Raw genomic sequence first — 14,119 nt, forward strand, 5'->3', positions numbered from 1 at the left:
ATTAATGAAAGTACCAAATCAGTTATGCCAATAACTTTTACATGAGTTCAAGCATCTTCCATACCTCAGTGAAATACCTAAACTGCCCTTTCAAACACCAGTGCCTCTAGAGCATCTGCAATAAGGGAAGACCAGCACAAAACAGAGATAAACTATCAGCGCTCAGATTTCTAATGTGCCTTTATTTTAATCTTAAATTCTAAAAATGATATCCAGCACAACTAGTTACTTCAACCCTATTCATCTCTCCAGAATCGCAGAACATATGACTAGGGAGACATTTCTCCCTCTTGGAACATAATGATGGTATGAATAATAAAGCTGGGCTGTATTAGCATAATGCTAGTGCAGGAGGAAGGATCAGGGCTCCATCCATGTTTTTCAGAAGTCTTTTACTTATGCTGCCTATCATACTTAGCTAACATACCTTATTTAGCTGAATTTAGTAGAAAATTCAATGGAATTATCCACTGATATCTATGAACATGGTTGACCCAAATATTTAAAACAAACTTCCTGTAGGTCAAGCAAATGCAGCATTGTCACTGTGCAAATATCATTATTCTTACCCAAATGTCCATAGCAACTTCAAAAACATGCCAAATAAATTTAAGTGTTCATGATGAGACAGTCTGGGTAAATCTTGCTTACAGAAGCTTCTTTGCAATTACTCTGCATAATTTTTTTTCAAATATACTCCACTTCCAATAAACTAATTTTAAAATATGTTCAATCAGCTGCATAAACTGTTATGCAAAATTCAGTTGCTACTAACTGAACACATGGAAAATCAGCTGTGGGATATAATGCAAATTAGTGCAGTGACTGATTGAAAGGACTCTATGCAAATAATAAAGGTATCAAGTTCACAAGAATGAATTGCATCTTTCCCTTGCCTTTCCATTTTCCAGAAGCTGAGTTCAAATTATTAGACCTAGGAGATCCTTTCCAGTAGAAATTAACCAGAGCAGTAAAAGCACCAAAAGCAATAAGGGTAGCATAGTAGCTTAGTGGCTAGCATAATGTTATTACAGTGCCACGGAACTGGGTTCAATTCTGCTGCTGTCTGTAATAAGTTTGGGCGTTCTCCCCTGGTCTTCCTCAGGGTGCTCTACTTTCCAAAGATGTACAGATTAATAGGTCACATGGGTGTAATTGGGCAGTACAGGCTCTGAGTTGGAAGGGAACATCACTGCGCAGTGTCTCTAAATAAAACAAAATAACCAACTACAGTTGACCTTCTCTAATCCAACTACTTGTAATCTGGTTCCTTCGATAATCTGGCACTGATTTCAAATTTTCCGTGCAACTATAATTTCAAATTTCCCAGGCCACCGTACCAATCTGCTGTGCATTGTTTCGGTTGCGCTAGATCTGTTCACGTGTTGGCGTGCTCTTGTAAGCATAGTCAGGCTATTCCTGCTTGTTTACCTGCATTTATTAATATCATTTGCATGAGGCGCAGCTGCCCGTCTCACCCATCAGCAGCGGGTCGGTCAGCCTTCTCACCCGCCTGCCGGCACTCGCACACTGCCTTCCGGCATTGCCCGGCCAGCACTCTGTTCTCTTCTGCCTACGGCCTCAGATCAGACCCGGCGACCTGCTAAATTTAAGCATATTACTAAATGGAAGAAAAGAAACTAACGAGGATTCCCTCAGTAACTGTGAGTGAAGAGGAAACAGCCCAGTGCCGAATCCCTGGCCGCCTGGCGGTCATGTGAAATGTAGAGTATAGAATACCTTCTTTCTCCGACTTCTGCTTCTGCTCACCCAGATGTGCTGCCACCAACATCAACATTTTTGAAGAAACTGTTGGGCCAGTTTCAGCACCAGTTCCTGATGCTTCACTCATTTTTCAAGATGAAGATGTTGATGATCCTGACAACCCCACACTTGCAGACATGTAACTTTGCCTGAAAGTATATTAAATGTCTCAATGTAGAAGCAGAAGTGCCCAACTGTTCTGTACAATTCCTGTACATTTACCTGTACCCTTTACTTTATCTGTGCCTGTACAGTATATTACTTTATCAAAATTTCACTTGCTACTCATTTAGTATTTATGTTTCATTATGTAACTTGTGCTGATTTACATGATATTTTAAAGGTATGAGGCGGTTAGCTATTGCTTAATGTGATCCTTCTATAATTCGGCATTTTCACTAATCCAGTACTCCTCAGGTACCAATGGTGCCGGATTATAGAAGGTCGACCTGTAGAAACTTTATCAATATTTACATTTAATCTGAACCTTAACAATTAGTTTAGCAGCACAATGACCACTTCGCACTAACATGGACTTTGTGTTCTTTCCAGTAAAATTTGTGTTTAATTTATATGCTTTCTTATGAATGTGCTTACATGATGTTACGTGTCTGTGATGCTGCTGCAAGTTTTTCAATGCACATGTGTACTTGCACATACGACAATACATTCAACTTTGATAAACTTTGATTTAATATTTCCCAAACACTAACTGCCATTAGTACTACTGTTTTTGGGGCAAAGATGAGCAATCTCATGAAGCAAACAACCATTGTTCTGAGGCAAAGCTTCCAGAATTCATTCAGCATTAAACTTAGTGATCAGCAATGGCTTAAGATTTATTTTCTATTAATCTTGGACTGCAATCAACCCATCTTCCAGAGCAAACAATGCTAAGCCATTATCAATTTCAAGTATCCAATAAAACTCTTGATTTAAATAACTTTCCCAACGGACTAACCACTATTGAACTCAGCAAATTTTAGTGTACACTGTACCCCAATTCTCTAATATACTAACAGAACTCTCAACATGGCATTAAGACAGTAACTCACTGGCAATTAACCTCATGACTTCATTCTATATTTGTCAAGGGAATATTATTCTTCTGAATGAATAGAGTGAGAATATTAGAAGAGTGAAGTTGCAAAAATTACCACTAAGAATCAACTAATCCGGAAGCTCCAAATCAAATATTTGATTTTTATAACAAAAATACAAAAACTGCCTGGTTAACTATATATAAAGTTAATAACAAACTATTAGGAATTCAACAACAACTTGCAACTAGGCAAAAAAGAATCAAGCAGGGAATACATTGGAAGACGCCCCCCCCCCCAAAAAAAATCCAGCATTATAATCCACTTGGAAGAAGTTTAACTAGCAATCTTTAGAATTTCAAGCTAACTACAACTCTGAAAAATCAGATGCAAAGCCAAAGACAGAAGGTAGGAAATGCATAAACAAAAAGGGAGTTCAGAACATCATCCTTCATTACTCATCTCAGATTACTGCCCAGTTAAGTAAAAGGGAAGTGATGAAACTAGTGGCAGCAATGTCTGTAGTTTTCCCAATGTGTGTGAAATTATTCCAATTCCAATCATTCAATTATTCCAATATATGCTGTCAATGAAGCACCAGTGCATATTGCAATTACTCTCCGGGAAACTCAAGTCAACATCTCCTCCCCCCAAAAAAAGCATTTGCACAAAGCAAATATATCCAAATTATCTTTACTCTCCTCCCATACAGAAAATGAGCAAGTTCTTACTCTACAGAAGTATACCAAATCCTTGAAAATCCAACAACTCATTAGCAGGAACATGTCAGTTAAATCTTCCCATTAATTTTTTTTCATTTTTTTTTAAACTTCCAAAATTACAAAATGTTTACTTTCAAAGTATTTAATCAAGTAACCAGGAACCAAAATTGAGACATTTTGCAACCTTCTACATAAACTTTCTAATCAGATAGAAAACTTCAAATCAATTTGATTTCCCCTGTGCTCAAAGCATCAAGTACACTAATCTAAGGATGATGCCCAAACTGAAACCAGCAAATTCAGACACCAGACAGTATTTTCCAGAAGTTTTAATTTGGAAATCTGAAAGAAATGTTTAAAATACTCAGCATCTCGAGCAGCAGATTATCCTGTGGATAGAAAATATTGGCAGTACCCCTCTAAATGCCAGAATGGCCCTGCAATAAACAGTACCACAACCTCGGGAGTCCCACCTAAATAGAAGCTGAGTTTGCTGGCCATGCTTAGCTGGCACTTCACCAATCATCAGCAGCTGAGAACAAATCTGAAGCAATTCCAAGTACTTGCAGTGGACACTATGCCTGATTAAACAGAATGTATGTTTATTTCAATTGAAGGGAATGCCTAAAAAGGCCTAAAATTTAGCAATTAGAAACTGTTTTTTAAAGTTCTGTTTAGTTTTCATTATCTGTCTATTTAAATAGAGTACTTTTCAAATTTAGTCACTTTTTCACTAGCATTTTAATATACTTTAGAATATGTTTTTGCATGTTCCTGCACGTCGGGAACATTGATAAGGTAGAAACACATTAAACAGTCTGTCAAAGTTCATATCAGGTGCTATATAGGAGAGACTTCTGGTCCTTCCATGTGATGGCACTATATGGCCTAACAATTCTATGTCAAGAGGGCACTTCTTCACTTAGAATCAGAACATATTCCAGTTAACACCAACAGACCCACAAAAGACAGCTTTAAGTGGGATTGATGTGGCATGAGCTTGGGAGGGGGGGGGGGAGGGGGTTGGAGTGCAGGATGACAGGGAAAGAGAAAGATTACTAGTGTAAAAGGTAATAGAAGGCAGAGGAGGGGAGAAGCAAGGGCAGACTGTGCAGTGGAGGCAGCAGTGGGGAAGGGGTAGGCACAGAAGGTGGGGACAGAAGAAGTAAACATACAGGGGGATAGGAGGAGGAGGAAATCAGCCTTGGAAGGAAAAGTGTAGCCTAAGGAGGGAAATGAGAAGGAATGAGAAGTGTACATTAATCATTTCCTCATACTTGGTTAACTGTGGAATGTGTTGTCTTACATAATGCCGTGTATGACAGCAAGAAAATGCTTTCTTATTTCTTCTAATCACTAACTTCAATATCAGAATACTGCAGACGCCAAAAGGAAAACTTTTACCCTCTCTGTAAGTCACGCTACCCGATGGAGAGAGAAACAAATCTATCGTTTCAGATCAACCTTTCGGAATAATTTAAAACACTTATGATGAAAGGCCACCAATACATTAAAGGTTTCTTTCCCCAAGTAACCAGACCCTAGAATTTCCTGCAATTTCAATTTCAGCTAATATTAATTTATGCATTCAAAATTGCTTCCTTCTTCCTCTAGAATGGTGAAAGACATGAAGATCTACACTCATTACTGGTAATGAGCATTTAAGCTAAAATACTGAACAGAAAGTTTGCTTCTTAATACACTGCATTCACATTAACTCATTAACTAATTCACATTAACTCAATAATCATCATGTTTATGTTTGCACAGGGATAATGAATCATTTAAATTAGAACCTAATATTACCTATTAGTTTGATTTTTATGGTTCATCCTAAAATTAAATATTCAAGAAGAACAGCCTAATTTGCCAACAAAACCAGAATTAATCAATATAGATAAAATGGAGTAAAGAGAATTACTATTCCCCAGTCCCAAATCAGCTTAAATTTTATGTGCATATCTGGATAAGGGTTAACATTAAAATCAAATTATGTTGGGGCTTGCGTTAATGGAACAGATTTTATAAGATCTTCCATTCCCTGCAGCTTTTAAAACTCAAAGTTGTTCTACATAGATGCATCTTCATTTTAAACAGCTAGCACAATTGGCTTACCACCAGAAAACCAAAATTTCAAATTCCTGGACTGTCTGTGAATTCAATTCTCCCATATTTGCTAAATTCCATCAGCTCTTGACCAAATCACTGTCATGAACTGCATCTGTCCTTTAATCACAAAGCTGAAACCTGTCAATGTTTCAGAAACCATTCTTCTTTACCAAGAACACACAAGATTTGACAATCAGAAAGTACACAATCATAATAACAGGTGCAGAAAATAAACTATTTTCTGCTTAAAAAAAACTGTTCTAGATATGCAGAGCTATAAAAACGGTAAACTTAAGTCACGTCATTCCCAATAGTGATGTCCCCATTTAATCAAAGTTTTATTTCACTTCCTCCCACATTACTTCCACCTACTCAAAAGAAACCCTTAGAGACTATTATGCAAGTTAAATGCAACATGAGCATAACATCCACCCAAATTCTATAATATGAGAATGCCTATAATAGTGATTTCTTTTTAATACTTTGTAATTCAGTTTGGAAAATCGGTATGCTTTACAGTACTTGTCTTAAAGATGGATACAAAGTTTGCACAGACCTAATCTACAAATAAGCCATTTGGTAAAAATTGATTTTATGTGGAAATGACACAAAATTAGTAACCTTGGACTGGTTAAATCTTCATAAATGCTTATTCACAAACCCCAGCAAGTCATTCCTCAAGATGTCACGGCGTTCAGAATAAATAATGCATTTCTAATTAAGATTACATTGGTTCTAAGGAAAATGATGCAAGCTTGTTAAAATAAGTACCTAGAAAATCGACTTAGCTTAACTTTCACATATAACTGCGCTCCAAAAGTGCGTGTTCTGTAAACATTAAGAATCCTCGTCCAAAGAAACTGAGACACATTAATGGAACTGCACAGATCATTTTCAATGTCTAAAAATAAAGTGAAGATAATGGAGAGTTGTGTGGTCCATTTGTAAATGTATGAAGCAATACAACAATAATTTCGGATTGTTAAAAAATGTGTATAATTTATCTCGCCCAAAAGTGTATTTGAATACACCAGAGAAGACCTCCACCCGCCGAAAACTGACTCGGAACACACCCTCTTCAGGAAGACGCTGGCTTCTCGTTCCTCTCCCCAAAGCCAGGCCTTTCAAAGCCCGCGCATCTTTCCTTGAACCACGGTTCCCATTTACTCACCAGCTGGAACTCTCTGCGCCTGTCGTAAGCGTTCTGGATGCCACTATCTACCCAGAGAGATCTTATGGCCGGCAAGTACTTAAGGAAAACCCGCGTCTCCACGAGGCCTGCAGCGGCCCCGGTCAACGCCCTGGTGTCGAAACTCATCAGGAACTCGCCGTTTTGCTGATTGCTGGGGTCTCCCCAGGGGATGCGGAGCTTTTCCCTGGCGTCCACCAGGACACGAATGCCCTTTAGGATGTTGCTGTAGATGGTTCCCCTGAACTCCTCCTTGGCCTTCTGATCAAAATCCTGGCCATGAATAATTCGCATCTGCTTAAGGAAAGTGCTTTTGCCACTCTCGCCGGCCCCGAGCAGCAGGATTTTCACTAGCCGCCGCACGTAAGTCTTATCCCTGGAGATGAGCTCGTCTATCTGCTTGCTTTTGCGAAGCTGTTCGGCCTCTCGTTGGGTGAGGACGCAACTCGGAAAACAAACAGCGAGGAGGGAGCGGGACGGCAGGAAATCCGCCATCTTTACCACTCGATAACATAGTGAGGAGGGAACGAGCAGGAGGCGCGTTACCGCCACTCGCAGGCGCTGAACGTCACGTACGTCACCCAGTGCTCGCTGCAGCGGCTCTCCTGGCTGGAGGAGTAACAGGCGGCTACAGGGTCTCAATCAGTTAAATTTACCCTGAATGACAAAATTACTAATAACAAAAGTGCCCGCTACATTCGTTTTACTAGGTGATTCCTTTTATCAGAGGATGCATCGACTTGTACTGTTATTTCCCCGAACCATGACCTGTGAGAACATGGTTTCTTTCCCTATGCTGGCATCCCATTTATTTCTTCATTAGTTTGCCCTCTCTTCTGTGGGATTTAGTTTTCCAACTGTGGTTCCTTCTTAACCAAAGAATAATTAAGCTCAAGATTTCATCATTTAGAAAATTATTGCTTCCCTCATGCTTTTTTTTCATTTACTCTTATTTCTATCCCTTTCAATTCGTTTTTTTTTTGTTTACTTTCTGTCTGACCCGCACAATTTTACTAAGGTCCAACATAAGCTAGAGCGACAACATTCAATTTTCCGTTGAGGCATGTTGCACCCTTCCGGACTCAACATCAAATTCTCCAGTTTCCCTTGGTTTCTTTTTTATATATCTGAATGGCCAGATATTGTGATTTCCCTCTTAATTAGCCTGGCCTCATCTGCTGGGGATTTCCTGCTTCTCTGCATGTCATGACTTTTCCATTCTGTTATTTATGATCTCTAACTGCTCTCATTTTACAGCTTTTATACACCTTTGTTCATGTCCTCTTTCATTCATGAACCTATCAACCAAATAACATTATTAATAGATTATTCCTGTGCCAGTCCCCTCTCACTCTATCTGCAATTTGAAACTACTGACTAGTTTTCTCTCCACAGATGTTGCCTGACCTGCAAAGTTTCTCCAGCATTGTCTTCTGATTTTCCTAGCTCTGACTAAAGGTTTTCAACCTAAAGCTTAAATTCTATTTCAGTTCCTGTAGATACTGCCTGATCTGATGACTACTTAGAGTATTTCTGATCTTATGCATCTGGCAAAGACTATGTGGCTATTCACAGTGTGGATAACAATCAAGCCATTTCAACATGTGAGACCCAGACCCAAAGAGTAACTCCATGGCCTGCTTCCTTGCATTTTCCATCACCTCCATAGCAGCCTTTTCTGCCACTTTACTGTCACATTGATAATGGTAACTGTGATCTCTGTGTGCAGTATTTGATATCAAGGGCACAGATCCAATATTAGCATGTGCACTCATTGATGACTTTATTAGGTGCAGCTGTATACCTGCTTGGTTCATGCAAATATCTGATCAGCCAATCACATGGCAGCAACTCAATGCATAAAAGCATGCAAACCTGATTAAGAGGTTCAGTTGTTGTTCAGGCCAAGCAACAGAAAGGGAAGAAATGTGATCTATGTGAGTTTAATTGTGGAATGATTGTTGCTGCCATACTGGGTGGTTTAAGTATCTTAGAAACTGCAGATCTAGGATTTTCATTCACAGCCGTCTCTAGCTATTACAGAGAATGATGCAAAAAAAACCCATCCAGTGAGTGGTAGTTCTGAAGGTGAAGATAACACGTGGTCAAGAGGTCAATGAATGGCCAAACTGGTTCAAGTTGACAGGAAGGTGACATTAATTCAAATAACCACACATTACGACAGTGGAGTGCAGAACATCTCTAAATGCACGACAAATCAAACCTGGTAGTGGATGGGCTACAGCAGCAGAAGATTACAAACATACACTCAGTGGCCTCACTATTAGGTACAGGAGGTACCCAATAACGTGACCACTGAGTGTATATCTGAATATAGTAATGCTATTTTTAATATATTTTGTTATCCAAGGTTTTCAAGGGAAGTAAATAGGTTTTAGTGCTATAGGAAAACATACAGCTCACCACAAGAAGGTGAATTCCTGTTTCTAAGCAACTGAGACTTAAACATTAAGGAGGAAATGAACTGGAACAGTCATGTAATACAATGGTCATGACTTTCCACTGCATTACCAATGTAACAGAATAAAGATACTGCAGTCAGACATCAATATAAAAGAGAGATGGTGTGGATGAACAAGACCTAGCAGAAGAAGATGAGTCAGTGCAATGCCTTCTAAGATAATTAAAGAGACTATAGATTATAGAAGGATTGATATATCACTGTAAGTTCTGTCAAAATGTCATCCAACTGGAACATTCATTTCTATGAATCATAAAATGGCTGCAATCAATTTGAACATGTTGTTAAAAAGGAAAATGGCACATTGGCCTTTATTTCAAAGGTATTAGAGTTTAAGAATAAGGAGGTTTACTTTATTTGCATGTAATTTTGATGAGATGACAATAATATTCAGAATCAGGTATATCACTGGCATATTTCACAAAAATTGTTGTCTTTGTGGCTGTGGTACAATACCATATGTAATAATAGAAAAATAAAATGAATTACAGTAAACATATATTAAATAGTTAAATTAAATAAATAGTGCAAAATAAAAAAAATAAATTTACATCATGGGTTCAATGTTCATTCAGAAATTGGATGGCAAAGGGGAAGAAGCTATCCCTGAATTGTTGAATGTGTGCCTTTAGTCTCCTGTGCCTCCTTCATGATGGTAGCAATGAATACAGGGCATGTCCTGGGTGTTGGGGGGGGGGGGGGGGTCCTTAATGATGGATGCCATCTTTTTGAGGCATTACTCCTTGAAGATGTCCTGGATACTACGGAGGCTAGTGTCAATGGTGGAGCTGAAGTTTACAATTCTCTGCAGCTTATTTTGATCCTGTGCAGTGGTTCTCCCCCCCCCCCACCCCACCCCACCACACCACACCACTGATACCAGATGGTGAAGCAGCCAGTTAGAATGCTCTCCACAGTACATCTGTAGAAGTGCAGAGCTTTGTTAGCCTTAATTAATAGCATTGAAGGTAGTCCAAAATAGATTAATGAGGCTAAATCCTGGTATGATGGGGTTGTTCCACAAGACAAAGTATACTGTTTGTTTTATATTTCCTGGAGTTTAGGAGAATGAAGGCTGGGCCTATTTAAACACTTAAGGCAGCTTGGCAAAGTAAATGTTGATATATCTCCATGTTTTGGGAATTACAGACAAGGATTAGAGCTACAAACCAAATGGCCAGTCATTTAAAACTGAGGTGCAGTTCGTTGAAATTGTTTTGAATATGGTGCCTAATCTTTGGAAGTCCTTGTCTCTGAAGGTTACATATCATTAGATACACTTAATACATTTGAAAGATTGAGGAATTAAAGGTATGGGGAATTTTCACTGAAGAAGAACTAAGGCCAGCATCGATCAGACAGTCCTATTAACTAATGGGTAAAGCACAGAGGCCAAACAGCCTTTTCTTGCTCCTATTTTCTTTTGCTCTTGTGTTCTCTCGTTGTCTTCATCCATGTTGCTTGACTAGCAGAATTCTCCATTTTTATTCCAATTTTCCATTGCAATATCTTACCGAGTATAATTAAAATACCGAGAATTTCAAGAAAGAATATCAAGGAATGATTTGCAAGATAGATAATGTTTCCTTTTATACCAGTTAAAGTGTTGACAAAATAAGCCAGATGAAATGAAGTTGAAGATGCATCAGTTTATGAAGTTTATGCTTATACAAACAACTTTTATTATTGCTTCCCTGCAGAGCTTTATCAACTCTGCAGGGAAGAACATTAAGAATGATGAAGATTCAGTGCTCTGAAAAATAAACTTTTTTTAATATTTCACTACAGATGCTGCCTAACCTACTGTGCATCTCCATCATCTTCAGTTTTGATTCTAAAAAATCAGGGCATCCTAGTAATGATAGAAGGTTGAACGGCTGCTGGTTCATGGGCTATTTCAAACCGACTGTTGACACCACACCACCTGCAGAGGGAATGAAATAATGACCACTTTTCCCTCACCTTTCCAGACCATCAGGGTTCAGGTGCTGCCCTGCTCGTTTCCCATTAAAGTTGAGGATGGACAGTAGTTAATTCTCAATAGATGCCATGAAACTACAGCATTATTAACACAAGAGATTCTGCAGATACTGGAAATCCAGAGAAACACATAAAATGCTAGAGAAACTTAGCAGGTCAAACAACATCTACGGAAAGGAATAAACAGTCAACGTTTCAGGCTGAGACCCTTCATCAAGACTAAAAAGGAAGGGGGAGGGGGGAGTACAAGCTAGAAGGTGATGGGTGAAGCCAGGTGTGTGGGAGGGGAATGAAGTAAGAAGCTAGGAGGTGATAGGTGGAAAAGGTAAAGAAGAAGGAACCTGATAGAGAGGAGAGTGAACCATGTGAAAAAGGGAAGGAGGTGATAGGCAGGTAAGGAGAGAACAGATAAGAGGGGAGCTAGAGTGGGGAATGGAGTCATTATTTTTAGTAGGTAAATTTTATTTTCAAACAAAAGGTGTTTAGCCACTTTACCTTCCAGAAATAAATGTGCCTATTGACATTTGTAGATTGTCACTTATAATAAAAAAGCTGGCACACATTTTCCAGAATTTTTCGAAGTTGTCCATGTCAGCCAAAATTCCTTGAACTTCACCCTGCAATTTATATATGGCTCATCTATTATTAATTTCTCAAACTGAACAGAAAATAATACCAAGGCAACTGAAATACCAAAAGCGAGTTTGCATCTCAGTTATAGAGCCTTTGTCAAACTATTCCATTTTGGAATAATGCCTTCAAGAGTATAATTCCCCAGAGTTTAAAGAGTTAAGTTGTAATAATCCTGACTTGCAATATTGAGGTGTTTAAAATCAGAATTAGGTTTATTATCACCGGCATGTGATGTGAAATTTGTTAACTTAGTTGCAGCAGTTCAATGCAATACATAATAATTTATTATTATTTTCTTCTATATTAAGTATAAGTATACTTCATATAATATACATATATTGAATAGATAAAAAATTGTGCAAAAACACATAAATACTATATATTAGAAAAATGTGAGGTAGTGTCCATGGGTTCAATGTCCATATAGGAATCAGATGGCGGGGGGAAGAAGCTGTTCCTGAATCGCTGAGTGTGTACCTTCAGGCTCCTGTACCTCCTCCCTGATGGTAACAGTGAGAAAGGGGCATGCTCTGGGTGCTGGAGGTCCTTAATAATGGATGTTGCCTTTCTGAGACACCGCTCCCTGAGGGTGTCCTGGGCACTTTGTAGGCGAGTACACAAGACGGAGCTGACTAAATTTACAACCCTCTGCAGCTTCTTTCAGTTCTTTTACCATGTGCCATTAGTGAATTTATAAATGGTTTTTGAAAATGATAAAAGGATTAATAAAGGATACACAGAACTATGTAAATTGGTAGGAAAACTGAGAAGCTGGGAACATAAGATAACATGAAACAGGCCATTGTACTCTTCTTTCAAGCAGCTTAAGGATAGCAGCGGTAGAAGATGGGAATGATATTTGGGTACTTTTTCAGGTGTACCTTGCAGGGTTGTGGGAGGATGTATTTCCTGAATGATCATATGCAATCTCACTAGATCCCCACTCAGCCCTGGATCACCTGGACAACAGCATTACCTATGTCAGGATGCTGTTTAGTTATCATAGCTCAGCATTCAAACACCATCATCCCCTCAGTACTAACCAACAAGCTTCAAAACCTGGGCTTCTGTACCTCCCTCTGTAACTGGATCCTTGACGCCCTCATCGGGAGACCACAGTTGGTGTCGATTGGAAATATCATCTTCTTCTCGCTAACAGTCAACACAGGCACAATTCAAGGAGGCATACTTCGCTGATTACTCTACACTCCACACTCAAGATTGTGTGGTAATGCACAGCTCAAAGAACACTTATAAATTTGCCAATGGCACATGATGGCAAGGAGGCATTCAGGAGTAAGATGGATCAGCTGGTTTAGTGGTGTCACAACAACAGCCTTGCACTCAGTGTCAGTGAAACCAAGGAATTGATTGTGGACTTCAGGAAGGAGAAATCAGAAGAACACACAGCTGTCCTTTTTGAGGGGTCTGCAGCCAAAAGGGTGAGCAGCTTCAAATAATCTGCGATGTCTTGAGCGTCAGGTCTCAGAAGATTTATCCTGGGCCCAGCACATTAGTGCAATCATGAAGCAGGCACGCCAGCGGCTGTATTGCATTCGGAGTTTGAAAAAAAATTAGATTTGTCACCAGTGATTCTAGCAAATTGCTTCAGATGTACTATGGAAAGCATTCTGATTGATTGCATTATCATCTAGCACTGAGATATCACTGCACAGGATCAGGAAAAAAAGCCGCAGAGGGTTATAGACTCTGTCAGGTCCATCATGGGCACCAGCCTCCCACCAAGGACATACTCAAAAGGTGATCGCTCAAGAACACGATATCCATCATGAAGGGCCTTCGCCATCCACAACGTACCCTCTTCTTAGTACTACCATCAAGGAGAAGGTACAAGAGCCTGAAGACATGCATTTAATCACTTAAAGACAGCTTCTCCTCCTCTGCCAGCAGATTTCTGAATGGTCCATGAACCAGAGAACACTACTTTATTACTTAGCTCTGTTTTTGCATTATTTATTTATTTGCTTATTGTGTATTCTTATAGTAATTTTTATGTATTGTACTGTACTGCTGCCATAAAACAACAAATTTCATGACACCACACACAAAATGCTGGTGGTGATGAAGGGTCTCGGCCCGAAACGTCGACAGTGCTTCTCCTTATAGATGCTGCCTGGCCTGCTGCATTCCACCAGCATTTTGTGTATGTTGTTTGAATTTCCAGCATCTGTAGATTTCC

The 14,119-nt window shown here is 39.2% G+C and overlaps 1 protein-coding gene across 1 annotated transcript in view; it reads right to left on the minus strand.

Annotated features, from left to right (window-relative positions):
- Positions 1-8,748, minus strand: part of gna13a (guanine nucleotide binding protein (G protein), alpha 13a) — a 94,454-nt gene extending 85,706 nt beyond the window's left edge. The window contains exon 1 of the mRNA XM_059948499.1: positions 6,807-8,748. Coding sequence (XP_059804482.1) covers positions 6,807-7,319 — 513 coding nt within the window. The 5' untranslated portion in view covers positions 7,320-8,748. The remainder of the gene's footprint in view (positions 1-6,806) is intronic.
- Positions 8,749-14,119: the final 5,371 nt, after the last annotated feature.

The sequence above is a fragment of the Hypanus sabinus genome, chromosome 23 (genome assembly GCF_030144855.1).
Source record: "Hypanus sabinus isolate sHypSab1 chromosome 23, sHypSab1.hap1, whole genome shotgun sequence".
In the NCBI taxonomy this organism is placed as follows: Eukaryota; Metazoa; Chordata; class Chondrichthyes; order Myliobatiformes; family Dasyatidae; genus Hypanus; species Hypanus sabinus.